At 42.9% G+C, this 23,740-nt stretch overlaps 1 protein-coding gene across 50 annotated transcripts in view; it reads left to right on the top strand.

Moving 5' to 3' along the window:
• TENM2 (teneurin transmembrane protein 2) overlaps positions 1 to 23,740 on the top strand; it is a 1,290,011-nt gene that overhangs the window by 1,101,086 nt on the left and 165,185 nt on the right. For all 50 annotated transcript variants that reach the window (XM_085001825.1, XM_085001822.1, XM_085001814.1 and 47 more), the window contains one exon: positions 20,144 to 20,338. In XM_085001825.1, coding sequence (XP_084857951.1) covers positions 20,144 to 20,338 — 195 coding nt within the window. The remainder of the gene's footprint in view (positions 1 to 20,143; positions 20,339 to 23,740) is intronic.

Here is a 23,740-nt window from a genome sequence, read left to right as displayed (position 1 = left end):
CAGGGGACTTAGGGGCTGTATACCTAGCTAGCAAGAGACCTTGACCATGACCTTCAGGTCTAGCGGAGAGCAGAGTTTCTCACTTTTTAGACTTGGTATACACACATGTGCATGCACAGCAGTACATGATCTAAATAGAGCCATAAAATTGAAAAAAAAATTTGGAGTTCCCGTCATGGCGCAGCAGCAATGAATCCGACTAGGAACCATGAGGTCGTGGTTTCAATTCTTGGCCTTGCCTAGTGGATTAAGGATCTGGCGTTGCCATGAGCTGTAGTGTAGGTCTCAGACGTGGCTCGGCTCTTGCGTTGCTGTGGCTGTGGTGAAGGCCAGCAACTGTAGCTCCAATGCTACCCCTAGCCTGGGACCTCCATCCTACTTCATGTTTCTTTTCTATTCTGTCCTATTTCATTTAAAAAAAAAAAAGGAAAGGAGCTCCCTGGTGGTCTAGTGGGTAGGATTTGGTGCTTTGACTGCTACCGCCTGGACCCTGCTCTGAGAATTAAGATACCACATGAAGTCACTGCATGTTGCAGGGGGGGAAAAAAGGAAAGGAAATACACTGACACTCCACCCACCAGTGGGTCTGAAAACAAAGTGATGAAAAGGTTACTGGTGCTTGCTCGGGAGTCAGACATCCCTGGGTTCCAAGCCCAAGGTCCACCATTCAGGATGTCTTTGACCTTGAGCAAGTGATCTAGCATTTCTGAATCTCGATCTCCTCCTCTGCAAAAGCGATTCCTTCCCAAACTCATTGTAAGGATAGAATGAGAGACCACACACAAAGCTTTTAGCAGAACACACGGTAAGCCACAGAGGGTTTATTTTTACCATCATTTATTTACATAGCGTATGTTTACGTATATGTTCATAAAGTATTTTCACAATTTTATGTGCTCTTCACTAAAAAAGACCATCCCACCCTGACATTCTGAGAGAGAGGCCGTCATCCAAAAAGCCACTCTGTACATGCTAAAGAGTCCCACTCCTTTCCCCTACCCTCACCGCAATTGCCTGGGAAAATCGTATTTCAGATATTCACAGTATTTCAAAGATTTGTAATTCGCATCCTTCTGAAGCCTGACGAGAGAATAGGACTGTTTTGCGCCCGACGTTCTGGATTTGATCGCACCTGTGTGAGACTAATTCCTAAATGACACCACCTACGTTCCTATCCTGGGCCACATTATACTTCACACTCCGGTTGAAAGGTTTGGTAAACCTGCCAGATACAAAAGGAAAAGAGAGCACGAGGCCCCCCGCCCATTCTCTGGGCTGCTTTTCACCCTAGCCCACTCTGCCCGGTGGCATGTGGACACGTTTCCCAGTAGACAGCGGAGCCCAGAGCCTCTACCAGCCAGCCCTTTACTCAGGTTCTGAGGGGCCGTGCTGGAGGCAGGTGGATGACACAGTGTATCACAGTGCTGAGTGCTTTTCCTAGCGGAAGGCTTTAAAGGAGGGAAAACCTCAATAGCCTTTGAATGGCTTTCCTTGCGTAATCTAATTTTCGTAGGAGTGAAGGCATTAATGAAAGGAAGGACAGAATAGTCCTTTTATCCATGGCTGCAAATGGGTTGAACCCTCAGCTGCATGGCCTTTGAGCTGTAAATGTATATTAACACTGACACACATCGATGTATTATTAATCCTAAAAATCATGTGTGCTCCGGCTGCACATCCAGGGACTGGCCTTTCAGCCCTAAGTACTCCAGCCATTTAAGAACGCTGTGCTCTCAATCCATTTGCAGATGGGTGTCCATTCTGCATTATGGATCTGTAATGGGGTGTGCATTTAGCCGCTTAAAAGGCCTCTCGGTATGTTTTGCATTCACCACCTGTACCGTGGCTGGGTGCACACTCCAAGTGTGCATTAGCCATGGTGTATAATTGATCCTTGCGAAAAAAATATCGAGTGGCTGTTAAGAGTAGTTACTCCTGCATACTCAGAAGCTGTTCCTGAAATCGGCCTTTGAACTTGTTGTGTATTTTAATTCAGCTGTCGATGCCTACAGGGGACAAAATTGAAGCGTTTAAAGAATCAAATTGCTTTCTCCTTGTTCCCCCATCTATTCTTGGCAAAGTTGGCTAAAGAATGCATTTAGATGCAAACTATTACTTTTGGAATGGATAAGCAATGAAGTCTTGCTGTACAGCACAAGGAACTCTATCCTGTCTCTTGAGATAGACCATGAAGGAAGACAGCATGAGAAAAAGAATGTATATTTATGTATGACTGGGTCACTATGCTGTACAGCAGAAATTGACACAACATTGTAAATCAACTATACTCTTAAAAAAAAAAAAAACAGAATGCCAGGAGTGTCTCCCTCTTTGCCCTAAAGATGTTTCTTCCTTAGTGTTTTTGAAATGAGCACAGTTTAAGCTCCTTCATTAGCAGCAGCAGTGTTGGGAAACAGGCTAACCCCTCATTTCCCAGACGTCGCTCTTTCATGTACCACCTTTGTGATTTTTTTTGCCAAATTCATGAGCCATCAGTATTTTTATTTACTTATCATATTTTTTAAGGTACCCATTAGGTTTACAGAGATAAGTTGATTTTCAAAAGAACAATGTCACAACCAAAAGTTAAAAAAGAGCAAACTGGAATCAGTAAACAGGAAATGTTAGTGATGCTTTTTAACCATATTGAGAAAGGAATCTTTTCACTGCCCTGAGCCTTTAGGCCAAGGCGGCTTCTCACACATTCATTTCATATCAAGGATCCCAAAGTGGCCTGAGCACGCATGAGCCAGCTTGGCTGCTAGAAAAATGCAAGCCTTGAACATCTCATCTCCTAAGTAGAGGCTCCGGAAAATTACAAACTTCACTACCCCCACCTGTGTGATCAAGAAACCATCTGAAAAGTAGACACACAGATTTAACTCTACCTGCTTCAAATGAGTAAACCTAAGGGTTAGCGCCTGGTTTACTTACTTGTGGCTTGTTCAGCCTCCACATCAGATAGTTTTCTTTGTAAGAATAATAGTTACTAAATATTGAAGCTGTACCAGGCATTGTGTAAAGTACCTAATATACATGCTATCTTATCTGTTCTCCTGTCAACACTGTGAGATAAATCCTATTTTAACCACCCCCTCAATGTTTGAAGCTTTTAGGATTGAGACCCTTTTAGTCTTGCAGACAAGTTGCATAAAGAATACATAGAGTTCCCAGAGTTCACCGTAGCTTCGCCTAATTTCAACATTTTAAATTACTTTTAAATTTGATAATTTAAAGTTCAATTATCAAAACCAGGGAGTTAACATTGATCAGTGCTATTGACTGATTTACAGACATGTTTCTGGTCCAGATCCCACATTATGTTTAGTTGTCGTGTCGCCTTAGTCCCCTCCAATCTGCAAGGGCTCCTCACTCTTTCTTTGTCTTTCATGACCTTGACTGTCTTGAAGAGTACTGGTCAGGTATTTTTCAGCCTGTCCCTCAGTGTGGGTTTATCTGATGTTTTCTCATTAGATTAAGGGTATGACTTTTTCACAAGATGCTGTGTCCTCCTCAGTGAATCCTATCAGAGATGCATTTCTGATCTATAATAAGAAAAAGATTAAGGAATTCCAGCTGTGGTGCAGTGGGTTAAGAATCCAAGTGCAGTGGCTCCGGCCACTGCAGAGGCTCCGGCTCAATTCCAGCCCAGGAACTTCCATATGCCACAGGTGTAGCCATAAAAGGGAGGGAGAAAGAAGGAAGGAAGGAAGGACGGATGGACAAAGGAAGGAAAGAAGGAAGGGGAAAAGATTAAAATGTAGGGTTGTGGGTGTGAGGGTGTGTGTACCCCTTCCTCCCCCTCAAGGCATAAGGCAGAGATGCTTGGAAGGCTGTCTCCCATTGGTCCTGCACAATCTGTCAGTGACGATGACAAATTGCCACTTATGAACAACTTTGGAGCCCAGGGAAGCTCCTAGGTGTTTAGCAGGGAGTGACCTGGAGCAGACAAGGTAAGGGAGTGATACTAGCGAGTGCAGAGAGGAGCGACAGCTGGTCCCTGGGCCCTTGCTTCTCTGAACAGTGATGCCATCTCCTGGCTCTGGCGCACGGTCACATCCCTTCTTTCTCGATAAAAGCCCTTAGGAGGGCCCAAGCGAGGTCCTCCCTCATCACAGACTCACTGCATGCACCTCTGTTCCTTCCCCAACAGTGCACCCAGGCCGCCTCGGGCCTGCCAGTTCCTACCCCTGCTGGCAGCTGGCAGAATCAGGCCCTCCTGCCAGGGGGAAAATTTGCCACGTTAGCAAGCGAGATTCCCATCACATCCAAGCGGCTGGGTGTGTGTCCAAGTGACAGAAATCTGGATTTCCTCTCCTGACCTCACGCTGCACCCGCAGATGCACAGTGCAGCTGGCAGCTCCTCGTCTCCTAGATGAAGCTGCCAGTCTGCATCGGGCATCTGAAGACATCCTCCTCACCATGAATGGAGGAATCAGCACAAATTTGCAGTCATTCCACAGCCCCCTCTGCACTGGGGACTCAGAAGTCAAAACGGAGCTGACCCTCACCCTGAAAGGATGCCTAAGGGTCCAACACCTTTTTCCAAGTCGGTTGAGGGGAGTGAACTTTTTCGTGCATCCAGAACATATTTATTGTATGCCTGCTATGAGCCAGAAATACAGTGAGGGGCAAAGAATGCCAGGACCTGCCTTCTGAGAGCTTCAGGTCTGATGGATCCACATGATAAGCCAGTGGGAAAGTATGTGTAAGGCCAAAGCACTGCATTGTGGACTCTGAATGCTACAGACATTCTTAAAGAGAAGAGAAGGCAAGTTTATGAAGCAGTTAAGTATGGATCTATGAAAATAGCCAATTTCATCAGGTAATGTGGAGAAAATTCCATGGAGAAAGAGTCTAGGAAAGGAACTACACTGAGCAGTACCTTCCGGTATCATTGATTGCCTAATGCAGAAAGCAACCTGTTCAGATTCAGAGCTTGAGGAAAGATGGCATTTCTTTGCCAATAACTTGTACCTTTTCCCCTCAGGTGCCTCTCCTGTCCAGCTAGAATTGTGCTTATTATTTAGCTATTGTTTAGTTGATGTCTTTTGCTATTATTACTAATCCCCTTGCATGACTTTCTCATCACTCTGCTTTTATGACATTTGTTGTGGGCTAGATACTTTTTAACTCTGATTCCTTTTTCTTTCATTTACTTTTATTTGAAGGACTGTCATTGACTTAAGATGCTTCCTTGAGTTGTATGTAAAGCACTATTGCCTTTCAGAAGCTATCCAAGGCTTCCGATTATTTTGTTTTGACACTAGATTCTCAGATGTGTATTTGGCATTGGGCTTCAGGCTGCAACCGGCAGCAAAAGTTAACACACCAGAGCCTTGCTCGTTAGGTAATGCTTGTTTAATAGCGATTGGAAATGACAATGCCTGCCACTGAACAGCTGTCAGGGGAGGCCCAGAAAGGCCACAACTACAGGAATATAGAGTCTTCTCTTTAGAGTTTGGTCTCTGCTCCTACCCAATTTCTGTGGTGCCTTGACAAAAGAGAATGGGGATGTTGCCATTTTTCTTCTGTATCCTGGCAAATGGACCCACTACCCAGTCCCTCTTGGCCAGGTTTTAGCACTAAAGTCAAATCATTGTTATCATCATCATTGCTGACATTTATTCAGTTCTTACTATGTGCCAGCCATTACACTGAGCAACTACATGGTTATCTCATTTAATAGTTAATCATCTTATTTTAATTTTTATTTTGAAGAAAGGTCCTTTTACGTATTTTTTAAATAAATTTTATTAGAGTTGACTTAGGAAGTTGCATTAGTTTCAGGTGTACAGCAAAGTAAATCAGTTATGCATATTCATATAGCCATTCCTCTTCAGATTCTTTTCCCGTGTAGGTCACTATACAGAATTAAGTAGACTTCCCTGTGCTATACAGTAGGTCCTTGTTACCTATTTTATATATAGTAGTGTGTATATGTCAATCACAAACCCCTAATTTATCTCTCCCACCCCCCATTTCCCCTTCGGCAACCATAAATTTGGTTTCAAAATCTTTGAATATGTTATCTGTTTTGTAAGTTCTTTTGTATCATTTTTGTTAGATTCCACATATTAGTGATTTCGTATGATATTAGGCTTTCTCTGACTTATTTCACCTAGTATGATAATCTCTAGGTCCATCCCTGTTGCTGCAAATGGCACCATTTCATTCTTTTTTATGGCTGAGTAATATTCCATTGCATATATATATCACATCTTCTTTCTCCAGTCCTCTGTTAATAGACAGTTAGGTAGTTTCCAAGTCATAATTGTAAATAATGCTTCAATGTACATTGGGGTGCGTGTATATTTTTGAATTATGGTTTTCTTGGGATATATGCCTAGGGGTAGGATTACTGGATTATATGATAGTTCTATATTTAGTTTTGAAGAAACCCCCATACTGTTCTCCATAGTGGTTGTACCAGTTTACATTCCCACCAATGGTATAGGAGGGTTCCCTTTTCTCTACCTCCTTTCAAGCTTCTATTCTTTGGAGATTTTTTGGTGATGGCCATTCTGACTGGTATGAGGTAGTAGTTTTGATTTGCATTTCTCTAATAATTAGCCATGTTGAGCATCTTTTCTTGTGTGTGTGTGTGTGTGTGTGTGTTGTTTGTTTGTTTGTTTGTTTTGGCCATCTATGTCTTCTTGTGGAGAAATGTCTATTTGTATCTTCTGCCCATTTTTTGATTGGATTGTTTGTTCTTTTGATATTGAGCTGCAGAAGATGTTTGCATATTTTGGGGGATTAATACCTTGTCAGTCACTTCGTTTTCAAAGATTATTATCTCATGTGGGTTGTCTTTTCGTTTTGTTTTCAGTTTCCTTTGCTGTGCGAAAGCTTTCAAGTTTAATTAAATCCCATTTGTTTATTTTCATTTTTATTTCCATTACTCTAGGAGGTGGATCTAAAAAGTATTGCTGTGATTTATGTCAGAAAGTCTTCTGCCTATGGTTTCCTCTAAGAGTTTTATAGTATCTGGTCTTTTGTTTAGGTCTTTAGTCCATTTTGAGTTTATTTTTGTTCATGGTGTTAGAGAGTGTTCTAAGTTCATTCTTTTATATGTAGCTGTCCAGTTTTCCCAGCACCAATTATTGAAGAGGCTGTCTTTTCTCCATTGTAGATTCTTGCCGCCTTTGTTACAGATTAGTTGACCATAGGTGTGTGGGTTTATTTCTAGCTTTTTATCCTGTTCCACTGATCTTTATTTCTGTTTTCGTATCAGTGCTATACTGTTTTGATGACTGTAGCTTTGTAGTAAAGTCTGAAGTCAGGGAGCCTGATTCCACCAGCTGTGTTTTTCTTTTCTCAAGCTTTCAGGGCTATTCAGGGTCTTTTGTGTATCCACACAAATTTTTAAATTTTTTTTCTAGTTTTGTGGAAAATGCTGTTGATAATTTGATAAGGATTGCTTTGAATCTATAGATAACCTTGGGTAGTATAGTCATTTTGACAACGTTTATACTTTCAGTACAACAACATGGTATTTCTTTCCATCTGTTTGTGTCATCTTTAGTTTCCTTCATCAGTGTCTTAGACTTTTCAGTGTACAGGTCTTTTGTCCCTTTAGCTGGGTTTATTACTAAGTATTTTATTCTCTTTGATGCGATGGTAAATGAGATTGTTTCCTTAATTTCTCTTTCTAATCTTTCATTGTTGGTATATAGGGATGCAGGAGACTTCTGTGTATTAATTTTGTATCCTGCAACCTTACAAAATTCATTGATGCTCTCTAATAGTTTTCTGATAGTATCATTAGGATTCTCTGTGTAGTATCATGTTGTCTGCAAATAATGACAGTTTTACTTCTTCTTTTCCAATTTAGATTCCTTTTATTTCTTTTTCTTCTCTAATTGCTGTGGCTAGGACTTCCAGAACTATATCGAATAACAGTGATAAGAGTGAATATCCTTGTCTTGTTCCTGATCTTAGCAGGAAAGCTTTCAGCTTTTCACCATTGAGAATAGTGTTAGCTGTGGGCTTGTCAATATGTGGCCTTTATTACCTTGAGTAGAGCTCTTTACACCCACTTTCTGGGGAGTTTTTATCAAAAATGGGTGTTGAAGTCATCCTATTTTATAGATTACTCTTACCTCCTTTTATAGATGAGGGGAAATGAGGCACAGAAAAATTAAGCAACCAGCTCAAGAGCACTCAGTAAGTGGTATTGATAGGATTCAAACCAAGCGATCTGGCCTGGACTCTTAATGCTAGACCAGCCATGGGACTGATTAACTTCCAAAGATGTGAAGTATAAGGAAGGTGGTCTTTGCAAGCAGTTTGCATGGTGGTTGCACACTAGGATTTGGGTTTGAATCCAAGAAACCTTCAGGAAAGGAAACCAGGGTTTACGAGGTAGAGAGTAGAAAAGCAGGTATTTGAAACAAAGTCTGTTTGACTTCAGAGCCTGTTGCTCTGAACCACTCTCCTTGCAGCCACCAGCTAGGATATTCCATCAGCGCCCTCATCTCATCCTTTGTCAACTCCTATTTCATCGACCTTCAACACACTGTGCTCCAGTTTTCCTATCTTCACAGCCACTGCCCTGTTCACTTGGCCACCAGATTCTTCCTGGTCATATTCCTTCTACTCACCACCTCCAGCATTCCCCCTGATCTTAGGAGCATGACACTGCTCTCCTCATACACCTTCAGTGTCTCCCAGTTGCCATCCACAATTGCTGTTAAACTTTGGTTTAAAGATACTTATTTGGGGAAGTTGTTATAAATGCCTATTGCCAGGCTCTTCCCCCAGGACAGCCAGTTCTGAATCAGTAGCACTAGTGCATAGCTCAGGCATGTACATTTTTAATTATCCCCCCATGGGGCTCTTATGCAGGTGGTCAGGGACCATATTCTGAGAATAAAGAATATACTTCTTTCAGGGTCTTACGTGATCTAAGCTCCTTAGATCCATCTCCCCCTAAGTCCCATATATCATATATCCCAGCTACTTGTCACTCATAAACATGATGGCCCTGCTTCTTCTTCTCTGCTCATGCCATTATCTTGGCTAGAATGTCCTCATCCATCCTAACCTTTCCTATCAAACTGCTGCCAATCCTTGAGGACCAAGCTCTGAGGTCACCACCTCCCTGATGCAGCCCCAGAGAGGACCCTGAGTCACACAGGACTTGGTGACACCTTGACAGTGGCCCTCCATGCTATGCCATATTCTAGCTGGATGGTTCCATCAGTTTCTCCTGCCTGATCACATGCTTCCCGCAGTTTCCTTTGTGCCTCTCTGCACCTTGTTTGATACTCAGGAGGAGTAGGTGCTCTCTAAATGTCTAGTGGCTTGAATTTAGGGGTCAGGGATCATACAAATGAAAATATTGCTGGAAAATGTGCAAGACAAAGTGAATGCTAGAAAACAAGATTCCAGTTGTCAGATTAAGCATGCAGGGATAAGTCAGCCAACATAGAGATACAAACTGTAATGAAGGAAGAGAGAGGGCAACTGAGGGAGAGAAAAAAGGAGGAAGGAACAAGAGTTTACAGAAAAGAAATAACATTCATTCTGCAGTTTACCTGCATTACATCAGAAGGGCACACATAGCAATGAAGAGTGGAAGGTGCAGAGTTGGAATTGGCCAGGTTGGAATAGGTGCTCCTCTGTTAACTGTGCCCATTTTAGAAAAGTACTTCACCTCTCTGAGCCTTCGTTTTCTCATCCATAAAATTGGGGCAATAGCAATACCACCTGTTGGATTGCCAGGAGGACTAAAAAGCAAATACATGTAAAGCATATAGAACCATATTTGGCATGTATTAAGTGCTCCATAAATATGACCCAGCATTAGTCTTCATAAGCCTTTGAAATCATTACTATCCCTATTTTACAGTAGAAACATAGACTTAGAGAAAGTAAGCTGCTTGCTCAAGGTCACACTGCAGGCTAAATTTTGAGGCCATGTCTGATGAACTTTGAAGCTTGTGGCCCTAACTTGGTCTTCCTAACTTAGTGGGAAGACCCCCTGAATGGGGGGGCAGTGACCACTCACTCTCACTGCCCCCCACAGACAGCTCAGCTGTCTGACTCTCCTGGCTGGCTTTGCCACCGAACCTGCTCCCTCCAACCCCGCAACCTGTTTCCCATCCATTCTGTTGCTCCCCTCAGTGGACATCTGTGCTCAAGAGAGGAATGGCAAGCCGCCTCATCCCGCCAGTGGTATGGGGCCCTCCCCAACACCCCAGCAAAGCTCTCCTCAGAGCGTCCTTGGCAAAGAAGCCGCTTTCCCTCTCACAGAAGGACTCACTTCTCTTAATGAAAGATGATCCGTCTGCCTGTCCTTCCTGCAATAACCACGGGCATCCCTTCAGACCCTCCATTGTCCCACCCATCTCCCTCTGCCAGCCCAGCTCCCCCCATAACCCTCTTCAAGGCAGATGAGAGGAGCCACAGCTATTCCCCACAGGAGCCACTCCACAGCCCATTGCAGTGCGAGGCTGAGATTCCCCTCCTCTGCCCTTTGACCTGAGAATTTTCAGGAAGTCCTTGGCAGCAAGGACCCCAGAGGTGGAGCTTAAAGCCATGCACTTGACTCATGCTTTGCAGAGAGGATCCCCACTCAGCAAAGTCACCTTTGAGAAAATAGTGTAGGAATCTCTGTACACAATTGAACACGAAGTGCCTGCCAGGCACAGTGCAAAGGATTTCCTAGGAATGATCTTGTTTTATCTTCACGTCATGCATCGTTATCATCCCCAGTTCACACCTGAGGAAACTGAGGCTCAGCAAAGTGAGGGTACTCGACAGGTATGACTTTCAAACCTACTCGTCAGAATCATCTGTTAACATACAGCTTGCTGGATTACCCCGAGAGCATCTGATCCTATAGGTCTGGGGCACTTGCATCACTTTAGGGAGCGTGTTAAAAATCCAAACCCTCAGGCTCCATGCCAGACCCTCTGAAACAGAATCCCATTCTAACAGGAGCCCCAGGTGGCTCAGGAGCACATCCAGGTCCAAGTCTGGATGACATCACCCTTGGACTCTGCTCATACTGCCTGGAGGCAACAGAAATAACACTTTGACCTTCCTTCTCCCCAGTTTGCCAAACAGGTGTAGAGGACACCTGCCTCACCAGGTTGGAAGCTGCCGTGCCCTGTATTTGGTGCCCTCATGTGAGTTCATGCCTCCAAAACATGGCTGCTCCCACTGTTCATCATGCTTATTGCATATCCAAACACAAATCACTTTGCAGGACCTACCTCAGTCAGCCCTCCCCCAAATCAAATTGCTTCTGAGACTAAAAACTTTTTTCTCTACTAGGTAAGTTGTAGAGTAGTCTTAGTCTTAACCCGGGGAAACTTGCTGTAGGTGTGATGCATACAGAGTTGGTAAAGTACTCTGGTTTTAGAGAAAAAGAAAAAAAAAACTTCCCTCTTAAATAAACTGGGCGTTCCTATCATGGCTCAGTGGAAACAAATCTGATTGGCATCCATGAGGACACAGGTTTGATCCCTGGCCTGGGATCAGTGGGTTAAGGATCTGGCGTTGCCATGAGCTGTGGTGTAGGTCGCAGACGCGGCTCAGATCTGGTGTTGCTGTGGCTGTGGTGTACGCCAGCAGCCTCAGCTCAGATTTGACCCCTAGCCTGGGAACCTCCACATGCTGTGGGAATGGCCCTAAAAAGGCGATAGATAGATAGATAGATAGATAGATAGATAGATAGATAGATAGATAGATAGAAAGAAAGAAAGAAAGAAAGAAAGAAAGAAAGAAAGAAAGAAAGAAAGAAAGAAAGAAAGAAAGAAAGAAAGAAAGAAACCAGTCTTTAGAGAGAAGGTTGTCTGGCATGGGTGATGGGAAAGAGAGTGTTTCCCCCATCTCTCATCTCTTTATGATGTGATGCTTTGAACAGTTTTCTCCTAATATAAATAATGTTGATCAAGTCATATCTATGGATTACTTACTACGTGTCAGGCACTGTACAGAGCACTTCACAGGCATTATCTCATTTCATCCTCTTAAAAACTTTGTGGGTTAGGGAATCCAGAATTCTTGTCCCACTTCAAAGATAAAGAAATTGGGGCGTTCCCTGGTGAGGTCTAGTAGTGTTTAAGACTCGGTGCCTTCACCACTATAGCCAGGTTTGGTCCGGAGTCTAAGAACTGAGATCCCACATCAAGCCAAAGAATTTGAGGCTGAAAATAAAGTATCCACAGTCACACAGCTGGTGAAAGCAAAGGGAAATTCAGGCTAACACATAAGCCTACATTGCCTGGTACCTCTCCTACCTCTCTGCTTGCTCTGGAGACAGCAGTGAATAAACAGACCTTCCTCTGGTGCTTGTGGATAATGGGACACCACTAATTTGCAAGCTCATCTCAATGCTTGAATCACAGTAAGAATGAAAAGCTACTTTGGTGTGGACTTGAGCTGCAAAAAAAAGCTTACTCTGTACTTTGAAAATGTTAAATATTCATTGTGTAATTGATGCTGTTCAGTCACACATACACATACAAAAAAAACTTGGACTTTTTAAGAACAGCTTAAGCACTTATCGATTGAGAACTTTTATAACTCAAAATGGAGGCATCCTCATATCTCTACAGGTATTTTAAATGAATTGAATTAATCATAGGCTTAAAAGTCTCTTGTGATCTTCGTTAACTTCCCTGGGTTTAATTAAAACATCTGTGCACTTTTAATTTATCGATTCATCCAACTCATATGTCATGTTTTTAACACACCCCAGCATGCTCTGCATCATTTTTAACCCGATTTCCACTTAACTAAAGCAATTAAATTCACCCCGGATTAATTAAAGCATCCATACTTTCGTGCTTAAGTCAGCGTGTGCTTCTTTCCCCACATGGCTCCTGAATGTCAGAGATCTGACACACCTGATAAGTTTTTCGTCCTTCTGGAAATTCTTCCCTGAACCGCTTCCTTGCTTATTAATGTGCCATTTGACAGATCAGGATTGAGGAAGTGGGTGCCCCTGAATTTTGGCCCTCTGCGCTGGAGACGCCCCCATCTGTCAGAGGCATCCTTCTCTTTCCTCTCTTCACGGGGATCCTGCTAGATCCAGTCCTTGACTGAGACCAATGGGAGAATCTAGGTGCTCCAGGCAGGAAGGTTGGGAGCCGGGGGAGGGTTCGAGTCAGAGGCCATCATCATGATCAGCATGGCAAGTGATCTTTGAAATTGTAATTTCATAATTGCTGCTTGGTTCTGCTTTCCAGCCTCCTTGCTCTTCCTGCAAAAATTGTCCTTTCTTGTCCTGCCCATTTAACAGGGAGGGAAAACAAAGGCATCGAGGTCAACAGGCTTCTGGGTTGGGCACAGTGAGCCAGGGAGCTATTCAAAGAGGCATGAATGTTCCTCACAAAAGCTAATTTGGATTTCTGCCCCCACCCACCATGACAAAGCCTGTCTCCCCTCAGCCATGGCTGCATTGGGGTTAGTAGGGTTTTAGATGGTTTTTTTTTCCCCCACTCTGTAAGTTAAAGGTTATTTCTCATTTTTTTATCTATAATAAAAAATTGTTATAGATAATTTAATTGCTAAGGAATCTAGCAATCTTTTCATTCTTTTATTAGCAGTTTGTGTATATATGTCCTTTGCCAAGGTTTTCATTCCTTTGTCTTTTTATTGATTTTTGAGTTCTTTGTGCATATCAGATATCAAGATTTACTCTGTAAAACGTGTTACAAATATTTTTTCCCAGTGCTGCCAATCCCTTGATTTTGTTTAACGTGTTCTTTGTCATACAGAAGATTTAAATTTTAGTGATCAAATCCAATCTTCTTTTCTGTCTTGGTTTCTGGAATTTGTCTTTTTACATATCCTACTCCCAAGAAAATAAAATGAGTCTTCAATATTTTTTCTAACACTTTTGTAGCTTTTTTTCCTATTTGATTATTTAATCTGTCTCAGATTTATTTCTGAGTAGAATGAGCAGCAGAGGTCAGACTTCATTGTCTGCCAGATATGTTGCTAATTGCAACGACCTAGCAAGAAGCAAAACTTGCCTTTCCTGACTTCTGCTCAGCACCAAGCCAAATCCACAGTCTGGAGAGACAACAGGACACCAGTTTTGGTTTCAAGGACACTGATATTTGTTTGCATCACTTTCATGACCCAAATATTAAATCCTCACTTGCTTCAGTAAACTCTAGGTATCTTTATTTCTCCATCCCTTTTTCCTACCACCTAACCCAGCTATTAGCACATATTAGGTTGTTCATAAGTGCTCATTGACTAACTGGGATATGAGACCAACCAACTGTTAGTACTACTTGGACAGTTTACCCAGAGTACTAGGTTTAAGTACCCTCAACTCTCTTTTCCAGAGGGGTTTTCAATCAGATTTCCAAATCATTTTTTAAAGACACATTATTTCTTTTTTTTTTTTTTTTTTTTGGTTTTTGGTTTTATTTTAATTTTATTGAAGTATAGTTGATTTATAATGTTGTGTTAATTTCTGCTATACATTAAAGTGATATATATATATATATGTTCTTTTTTGTATTATTTTCCATTATGGTTTATCATAGGCTATTGAATATAATTCCCTGTGCTATACAATAAGACCTTGTTATATGAGGGGAAAAAAAATGTTTATTTATGTATGACTAGGTTACTTTGCCATATAGCTGAAATTGACACAACTTTGTAAATCAACTTTCTTAATAAAAAAAAATTTTAAGGCTTTGTTATTTACCCATCTTATATATAATAGTTAGCATTTGCTAATCCCAAATCCACCCCTTCCTGACCCTCATTCCTGCTTAGCAACCATAAGTTTGTTCTCTCTGTCTGTTTCTGACTCATAGATATATTATCTGTGTTATATTTTAGATTCCACCATATAAGTGATATTACATGGTATTTGTCTTTTTCTGATTTATTTCACTTAGTATGATAATATCTAAGTCTATCCATGTAGCTGCAAATGGCATTATTTAATTCTTTTCATGGCTAATATTCCATCGTATGTATGCACCACATTTTCTTGATCCATTCCTCTGTTGATGGACATTTAGGTCGTTTTCATGTCTTAGCTATTGTGAGTAGTGCTGCTCTGAACATAGGGGTGCATTATCTTTCCAAATTATAGTTTTGCCCAGGAGTGGAATTGCTAGGTCTGTTTTTAAAGAGATACATTGTAAGTTTCTCCACACATCTAGCCCAGCCCACAGATGACTTGTCAAGATGCAGGCATTTTTACTGCGTCTGTTGTGGATCTGACCGGGCCTCTTCAACTCCTTCTACCTTCTCTCCAGGCAGTCTCTGTATGGCAAATGCCAAATAGGTGAAACTTGTGTTACTTAAAACAGCACAGTAGTGCCCGTTGTGGCTCAGTGGTAACAAACCCAACTAGTATCCATGAGGATGCTGGCCTCACTTAGTGGGTTAAGGATCCAGCATTGCCATGAGCTGTAGTGCAGGTTGCAGACAAGTCTCAGATCCTGCATTGCTGTGGCGGTGGCTGGCAGCTGTAGCTCCAATTCTGCTCCTCACCTGGAAACTTCCATATAATGTAAGTGCAGCCCTAAAAAGCCAAAAAAACAAAAACAAAAACAAAAACAAAAAAAAACAGCAGACATGGGTGGCTTGTCCTATTACTTCCCAGTAAGTAAATAATACTAACAATTCATTTCATCCCTTACAGAGCACTTTGGGGAGAGAGAAAAAAAAAAGCTGCATCTTGATCATTAAAATGAGCTTTACACCATTTAGGTAAATCTAAATTGTGTCATTTTTTTGTCATCAGCCTGTAAACTTGTCAGTCGTTAGTGGCAGCAGTAATTTACTTTTCTTCGGCACAAGTCTTAAAGCTTCCATTTACCAGATTTAGTAAAACAGGAAGAATCACTTTGTGCAAACATTTTAATTAATTTTAAATAGAAGCTTGAATGTGCATTGCTCTGCTACTGTGAGGATTTAGGAAGAGGAGAGACATGGTCATAAAACTTTCAACATGTGATTTTGGAACAACCTCCCACCCACAACAGAGAAGACTAGGGGGAGAAAAGGATGATGTCTTAGCATATGGAAGTTCCTGGGCCAGGGATTGAATCTGAGCCACAGCTTCAACCTATGCCACAGCTGCAGCAAAACTGAATCCCTTTTTTTTTTTTTTTTTTTTTTTTTTGGCTTTATGGCCACTCCCATGACATATGGAGGTTCCCAGGCTAGGGGTCAAATCAGAGCTGTAGCCACTGGCCTACGTCACAGCCACAGCACAGATCCAAGTCACACCAGCGACCTACCCCAGAGCTCACACCAACACCAGATGGATCTTTAACCCGCTGAGTAAGGCCAGGGATCAAACCTTCATCCTCATGGATACTAGTGAGATTCATTTCTGCTGAGTCACGACAGGAGCTCCATTGCTGGATAGTTTTTAATCCACTGAGCCGGGCTTGGGGTCAGACTCCCACCTCTGCAATGACCAGAGCCACTGCAGGTGGATTCTTAAGCCAGTGCACCCCAGCAGGAACTCCGATGACGTCTGTGAGCATTATCTGATGCTCTTGTGGTGGGGGGGGGTGCATTTGGGACCTCCGGCATTTTTACTTTTATTAATCCTTGAAGTCAGTTGGGAGGTTCAGTTCGGAATTTCACAAAGGAACATCTGTTCATTACAAAGCAGGTGTCAACTACTGTTCTGAGCCCTCAAACATGTTATCACACTCAGGGTTCCCATCAGCTCTGAGAGACAGTTTTTTGATGAGGAAAGTGGGTCTCAGAGAAGTACAATAATCTTGTCAAAAGTCCACAGCTGGGGAGTGCCTGTTATGGCTCAGCGTAGTATCCATGAGAACACAGGTTCAATCCCTGGCCTCACGCTCAGTGGGTTAAGGATCTGGCATTGCCATGAACTGTGGTGTAGGTCACAGATGTGACTTGCATCCCGAGTTGCTATGGCTATGGCACAGGCCATCAGCTCCAGCTCCAATTCAACCCCTCACCTGGGAACTTCCATGTGCTGCGAGTGTGGCCCTAAAAAAAAAGACCGAAAAATAACTTTAAAAAGCCCACAGCTGATAATGGGTTAGGATTTGAACCTGGGTCTTTCTAGCATCAAAACCCTTGTTCTCTCTGTTCCATGTTACTTCCAGGCAGGTGGAGTCCAAATTTTTTGTCCTATGAACCTCTTGTTTTAAAAAAAATCATGTATATTTAGTGATAGCAAAACCGTAAGAAAAATTACTAATACAGGAAGTCTCCCCTCCACATGCAGACTCTCAAATGAGAACCAGGCTGAGCCTTACATACTATGATGCTCTGGGTTGAGTTATGTCTGAGAATGAGTCAGTTACCCGGAGGAAAGGAGTTCTCCACGCAGGTCAGCCCAGTGACCACTGGAGGGCGCTTATCTGGCATTCGCACTCTGCCTCCTGACAAATGGGTTCCTAGAGAGTTTCACTCTTCTTTAATCTGCCTCCTGCTTTTTTATGTGACATCAGCCAAGCCTGTCGAGTGCCCTGCTTTCCGGAGAACATCACAGTGTTTTGCATTTTTTTATCACACTCCTGGTGAGCATGCAGCAAACATATTGAAGGAAGGCTGCATTTAGAATGTGGAAAACTCTCTGACCTGACTATTCTCCATTTTTTTCCCTGAGTAATTTAAGTAGGTCACATTTTAAATTTGATTTCCCAGGCACCTAGTTTTAAATAAAATCCATTCTTACCTTCTAGACAATCCTTTTTTTTTTTTTTAACCGATCGGAGTTTATGCAGGAGACAAACAGTTTCAGTATGAATAAAGAAAATAATCCTGTGTTTTATAGTTAATAATGGCAATAATTCTTTGCTCCTGACTTTTTACCCTCTTCCACCTTTTGCATAGAGGTTGGGTACAGTGTGAGCCCAGTTGTGGTGATTCGATGTCGCTTCCTCTGCCATCCAGGACAGGTCCAACATATAACAAGTCAGAAACAGCCCTTGGAAGTGCATCTCACTAGATATAGGTTGCCAGGCATCTCGCTGTATTCCTATTTCAGTGTTCAAAGGTGGAAGTGGGATGAGAAAAGATGCTGATTCTAGTCTTCCAACCAGGAGATATTTTCAGCGTCACCTAGCTCAGGAATGGCATGTGAGTTTTCTCTTGCCCACCAACTCTGTCTGCTCCCAAGTGCCAGCCGGGGCACTGCATAGAAGGCCTTCAGGCTCTTTTTAGGCTCAAGAGGACAAGATGCCACGATCTACCCCTGCAGAGGTGCAGGAAGGGGGAAAAACAGGTCACGTTATCTCAATCGCCATCCCTGACCTGGAGCTTAGCATGAGTCTTCATAAGTAACTGACATGGAACCAAGTTCTTTTGTCCTGGAAACCCTCTCAAGAGTTTAAGAAAGCCCATCATTTCTTATATTCATTCAAATTTTCACAGTCTCTAAGGTAAATCCTGGGCACCCTGGGTTCAAAACTCTTTCCTCTACCCTCTCTCAGCCCACCAGCATGGACAGCAGCTCTGTAGATCTCTCTGCTCGAGTCTCTTGGAAATAGAAGGCATGCTCCCTACATCTAGAGAGAGTTTATCTAAATCTAACATGTGGCTTTGATGTTCTCCCTTTTGAACTCATCCTACTGGTAGATCCATGGGAGAAGAATTCTACTGGAATGGTGTGTGCCTCCAGGCTTTTTTCAACTGTTTTATTATAAAGCATTGGGAGGGGTTAGCCTCTCAATCATATGACAATTGCTGAGATGTTTTTGGTTCAGATCAATTGCAATGAACATGCACCTTCCCAGAAAAAGACAGTGCATGTACAACCTCAGGACCCATCTAGAAATTGTTCTTGCCACGTCTTTCATCAATAGCCATTTAGTGCTTTCCACACCCCACCACGTGGGAGTCCCCGCGTTTCAGCAACATAACAAAAATATTTACTCAATCAAGCCAGCATTGACAAGTGCAGCACTGGAAGGAAATTGACAGTGATAACCATGGTCTTGTCCTTGAGTAGTTTACAAAATAGCCTTGGGAAATTAGACACTCAGAAGAGGAGAATTAATTACTATCAACACTCAATAGAACATGACAACAAAAGGGGGTTGATAAGGTGCATAGGGCCACTACTAGGGAGTGATCTGATTAGATGTGTAATCATCTCATGGGATGGGGAGACCAGTTGGGTCTAGGTACACATATGCCTGTAGAATTCTTGGACCCCATGCCTTCCGTATCACATGTAAACCAGGAATTACAACACCACGGAAGGTCTCTGAATGCCACTCCGTACCCTGGAATTGTGTGCTCCTTTTAGGCTCACGCTAGAAGACAGGTTGGGAATCTAGGTTTTTACACATTGATCCTGAAGTGAAGAGTCCAGGGCCTGATAATGACCACTAAAATTCTACTCTTGATGACCTCCAGAAGGGCAGAATTGGCATGATTGAGGCCGGACTGGTGAGAACTGTTGGTAATTCATTCCAGACAATTCCCACTGATTGTCAGCCTTCTTACTCCCAGCAGATGCAAGAGGAGCCCAGCTGACAGGAGTGGCTAGAGATTTCTTGTCTTGTCTTTTTTTTTTTTTTTCAAAGACCAGGCATATTTCCTCTTTATGCTTTATCACGCATTTACACTTTGGGATAGGCATAGTTATTTCATAGAGCAACTGTGGCCCATCCCCTGTTTTTTTTAATGAACATAAACTTATCAGCAATGGGAGTCAACTAATCTGAAGGCAAAATATTCAGCAAAATGGCTTCAGATCCCCACTACCAACAACACCCACATGCATGTCCGTGCGGCTCCATTAATGGCACAACTTAGAGTCAAGGCAGCCTGGTTTCCAGTGGGGCTCCCCTCCTTGTAAGCTTTGTGATTTCGGCAAAATAATCTCGACAGTCTGCCCTCAGCTGTACAGTGGGATCCTGGTTGTAGCCCCCACTTCCTAAGGTGATTATATGGTTAAGTAATACATTGCACGTAAAGCATCCTACAGGGTGCCCAGCATTCAGTTGGTGGTTACTGCTGTTCTGAGGAGCATCTCTGTTGTCATGGCTATTGTGTCTTTGAAAATAACTATGCACTTGCAGAACCAGGGTCCCCGGCCTAGAACACTAAAGGAAAGCTGAAATGCCCAGCAGACTCTGCCTCCTTAGACGGACATGGCCCTCCAGGCGCTGACCTCCGTGACCTGGTGCTCTGTCTTTGCTTTTTGCAGCCGCCTGCCCCGTCCTATGCAGTGGGAATGGACAGTACTCCAAAGGGACATGCCAGTGCTACAGCGGCTGGAAAGGCGCAGAGTGTGACGTACCCTTGAATCAGTGCATCGATCCTTCCTGCGGGGGCCACGGCTCCTGCATCGATGGCAACTGTGTCTGCTCTGCGGGCTACAAGGGCGAGCACTGTGAGGAAGGTAAGGAAGGGGAAAGCCAGGGATGAGTGGGCGGGCGGGGCCGCCATTGAGGCAAAAGGCATTTGCAGGCCTGGACCTTTGTGGATGGGCCTAGTCCTGGGCTTCATATTGTGCAAAGAAAACTCCAATATTTTGCACTTCAGACCCCTGACTTTGATGGACTTCTTATGTTGCAGAAAACAGAAGGCTTGCCAGTGGTTGTGCAAGGCACATTTTGATTTTCCTTTATTTTAATCAGCTCCTTTTCTCTTTCTCCCTTGTTTGTCTGTCTTCTCTTTCCCTCCACTTCCCTACCTCCCCTTCCTGCTCTTCCTTTTCCTTTGAATTCCTTCCCCCTCCTCATCCTCCTCTTTTTTCTGCTTTATTCGAAGTCTTCTGGATTGGGAATTACACTCTCCAGAAAAAAAGACAAGATTCCTTAAAGACCCTTCCTTCCCCAAAGCCATTTTTTTAAACTCTTCCTGGTAATCACAGACCTGATATGTCTGTGTAAAAATCTCTGCAAAAATTAATATCAATAGAAGACAGTCAGGTTGGAAAGGCCGTAGGTACCCAGGTCACTTAGAGAAACTATGTAGGGCGAATTATCCAGGTTACCTACAGTTACACAGGACTGGAGGCGAATGGGTGTGCAGCACGAGGGCTGGGATTTGATGTGTCCTGAAGAGCTCTCTCTGGCATGCTTTGAAGTGGCTTCCCTCTGGCATGCTTTGAAGTGGCCTCTGGTACACATGGAGGATATCAGGGGATGCAGTCAACAGAATCTAATCTGATGAAACAGATCAGAGATAAGGCTTGGTGATCAGAAGAGGGGGGTGCTGGGGGAGGAGGTGCAGGAATACAGGCAAAGAGCACCTCTCCAGAGGTGTTCAGAAGCCAGCTCTAACTAGTCCTAGTTACTCTGGGTAGGGCTGTCAGAAGTTATTTGGCACTGAGGTGTTTGGACCTATAAGGCCAGGGAACTCAGCAGAGCCTATCAGCCTTCTTCTTCTGCCCTCTTAGAATATGGCTTATAGTTGCCCATCTATTGCTTCTCCCTTATGAAGAATCAACGACACTTTGTAGAAAGTAAAAAACCTAGGTCCTCCCCTTCCCTCACCTGTCTTCCAGCTGAGCGACTTTCCTCTGAGTCCATCTCCCAGTGAAACGTCTCCATGTGCCTCAGCTCTTTCCCCTCCTTTGCTCCCAGTGGAAAAAGAAGTGCCAGAGTTCCCATTGTGGCTCAGCAGGTTAAGGACCTGACATTGTCTCCTTGAGGATGCAAGTTCAATCCCTGGCCTTCCTTAGTGGGTTAGGGATCCAGCATTGCCACAAGCCGTGACCGTCAAGGTCCCAGAGGCAGCATGGATCTGGTGTTGCTGTGGCTGTGGTGTAGGTCTGCCACTGTAGCTCCGATTCAACCCCTGGCCATAAAAAGGAAACAAAGAAGAAGAAAAACTGTCAACTCACCAAACAAAGGGAAGAAGTGAAGCCCATTGTCTCCCCTGAGCGACACAGCTTGAGATGACTGCCCAGGATGGAATTATGCTGTTGGACATCAGATGCCCGGGTTCTTCCTCACCTTCTCATAGACACACCGATAAGAATGAACCTCAGATACTCTGAGGTTCTCAGAGGCAAAGGGATCTGTTGGTGATGACAGTGGCTCACCCTTAGATAACCATACACAAAACTCCCCTTGGGAAATCTTGTATTTCATAGTTTTTTAAGAACTATTTCTACAAAGACTCGGCTTCTAGGGCAGTATTCTTCTCAGATTTTTACAGCAGTGATAGTGCCCTGAATGGAGCCCAGAAGTAGGACTCTGGACCATTACTCACTCAACTCTCTCTCTGTTTTTTCTTCTATAACAAAAGGTAGCCTCCCTCCATCTGTCCACATCATAAAACCAAACTGGGAGTTAGGATGGTGGAAGCACTGATTTAATAACCCCGTTGGAAAAGTTAAGGTTCCTAATGATAAATAGATTGCAGGAGGCAAAGCTGCCTTCGCTGAAAACATGGGAGAGGCCAATAACAGGACGAGAGAAGTTAAAACGACCTTTTGCGTATATATTATTTGGCAAGAGGAAACTGACAGAGACATGACATTGCCCATCTTAGCATTGTTTTCTGTCCAGTAAAGATTGTGCCTATCTGTATGGGTGGACTTTCAAGGAATTTCTCAACTTTCTTTCTCTCCCAGCTGGTCTTATTTAAATGTTCAGAATGAACTAGCTGTCCAACAAAACAAGGAAGTCACGTGGATCATTATGAAAGGGTGAAAGCACCCCTATTGATTTCTGCTACCCAAAAAGTATGAACCGAGATGATTCATACTCTGTTTTCAAAATAGGAAATGGAATCAGAAAGTCTGGATCAGCACTTTTCCTTCCATTTAGCACTTTTTTTTTCTGGTATTCATCACAGTCATAACGTTCAAACAATTTACCTGAAATGGCCATGGCAACGAAATCAATAGTTGCCATCCTTCGTTTTTGCTGCATAAACATTGCTGTACTATTAACAGATTTGCACAAGAAAATGAAAGGACTGATTCGTGAGGTTTTACTCAATGATGTCTGGGGGACTGGGAAGGTGACGAGGGAAGAATTGACACATTAGTTTAAGTCAGCCATGTTTTCATGTCATTTTCATGGTTGAGTCATTTTTCAATGACATTTAACTTCATAAATGTAATTCATGGTTCTTCAGGGGTTTATAGTACATATTGTTTGTAAAACTCCTTGACCTCCTTTTTTATCCTTAGGGATAAAAATTGCATTCACGACCCTTTTTTGTCAAACCTACAGAGGGCCCAAGACTAAATGAGTTCTAATGATTTCAGCTGCCAGGGGGCTAGTGTTGTAAGGCACATGGTACTTAGCTGGTAAAGGCCACTGTCCCCCTTTTAAGTATAACACTGTTTCTATTTATAAAGCTTCGTAAAATGCCATTGTCCCTCCTGCCTGCTGAAGACTCTAAGGATGTGGCCACAAGGCCATCTTATGAAATTGGAACCAAATTTAAAATTCATGGTGAAACTACCCCCCTTAAAGTCTGAATTTAGTTATTCTATCAGCTGCAGTAATTATATAGCACAAAGGGCGTATTTACTAGTTTCAGTGACCAGAAAAAGGGTTATCTCGTATTTCTAGATACAATAAATGGTTCTTTTGATGACATTCCTCTCCTGGGCTAATAAATCTCAGTAAATTTTCCTCTTTCCTTCGTACTGTAATTCAGGATAGAGAAGAGCATGCTAATTTATCTGAAAGAAAAGTGCCATTTTCTTTCCCTCTCTCTCTCTTTCTTTTGTTACATTATTTTTTACTTCATCCTTTTAAGAAAAATATCATAATATAGTTTCTTAGATTTTTTGAAAGCTCCTGGCTGTTGGCACCTCACCAAACATTTTAAGCAC

This window comes from Sus scrofa, chromosome 16 (assembly GCF_054392235.1).
Source record: "Sus scrofa isolate SSC_HxYL_T2T_F1_AM1 chromosome 16, Sscrofa_HxYL_maternal_Yorkshire_Landrace_v2.0, whole genome shotgun sequence".
NCBI lineage: Eukaryota > Metazoa > Chordata > Mammalia > Artiodactyla > Suidae > Sus > Sus scrofa.
This window is presented reverse-complemented; position numbering and strand designations above follow the sequence as displayed.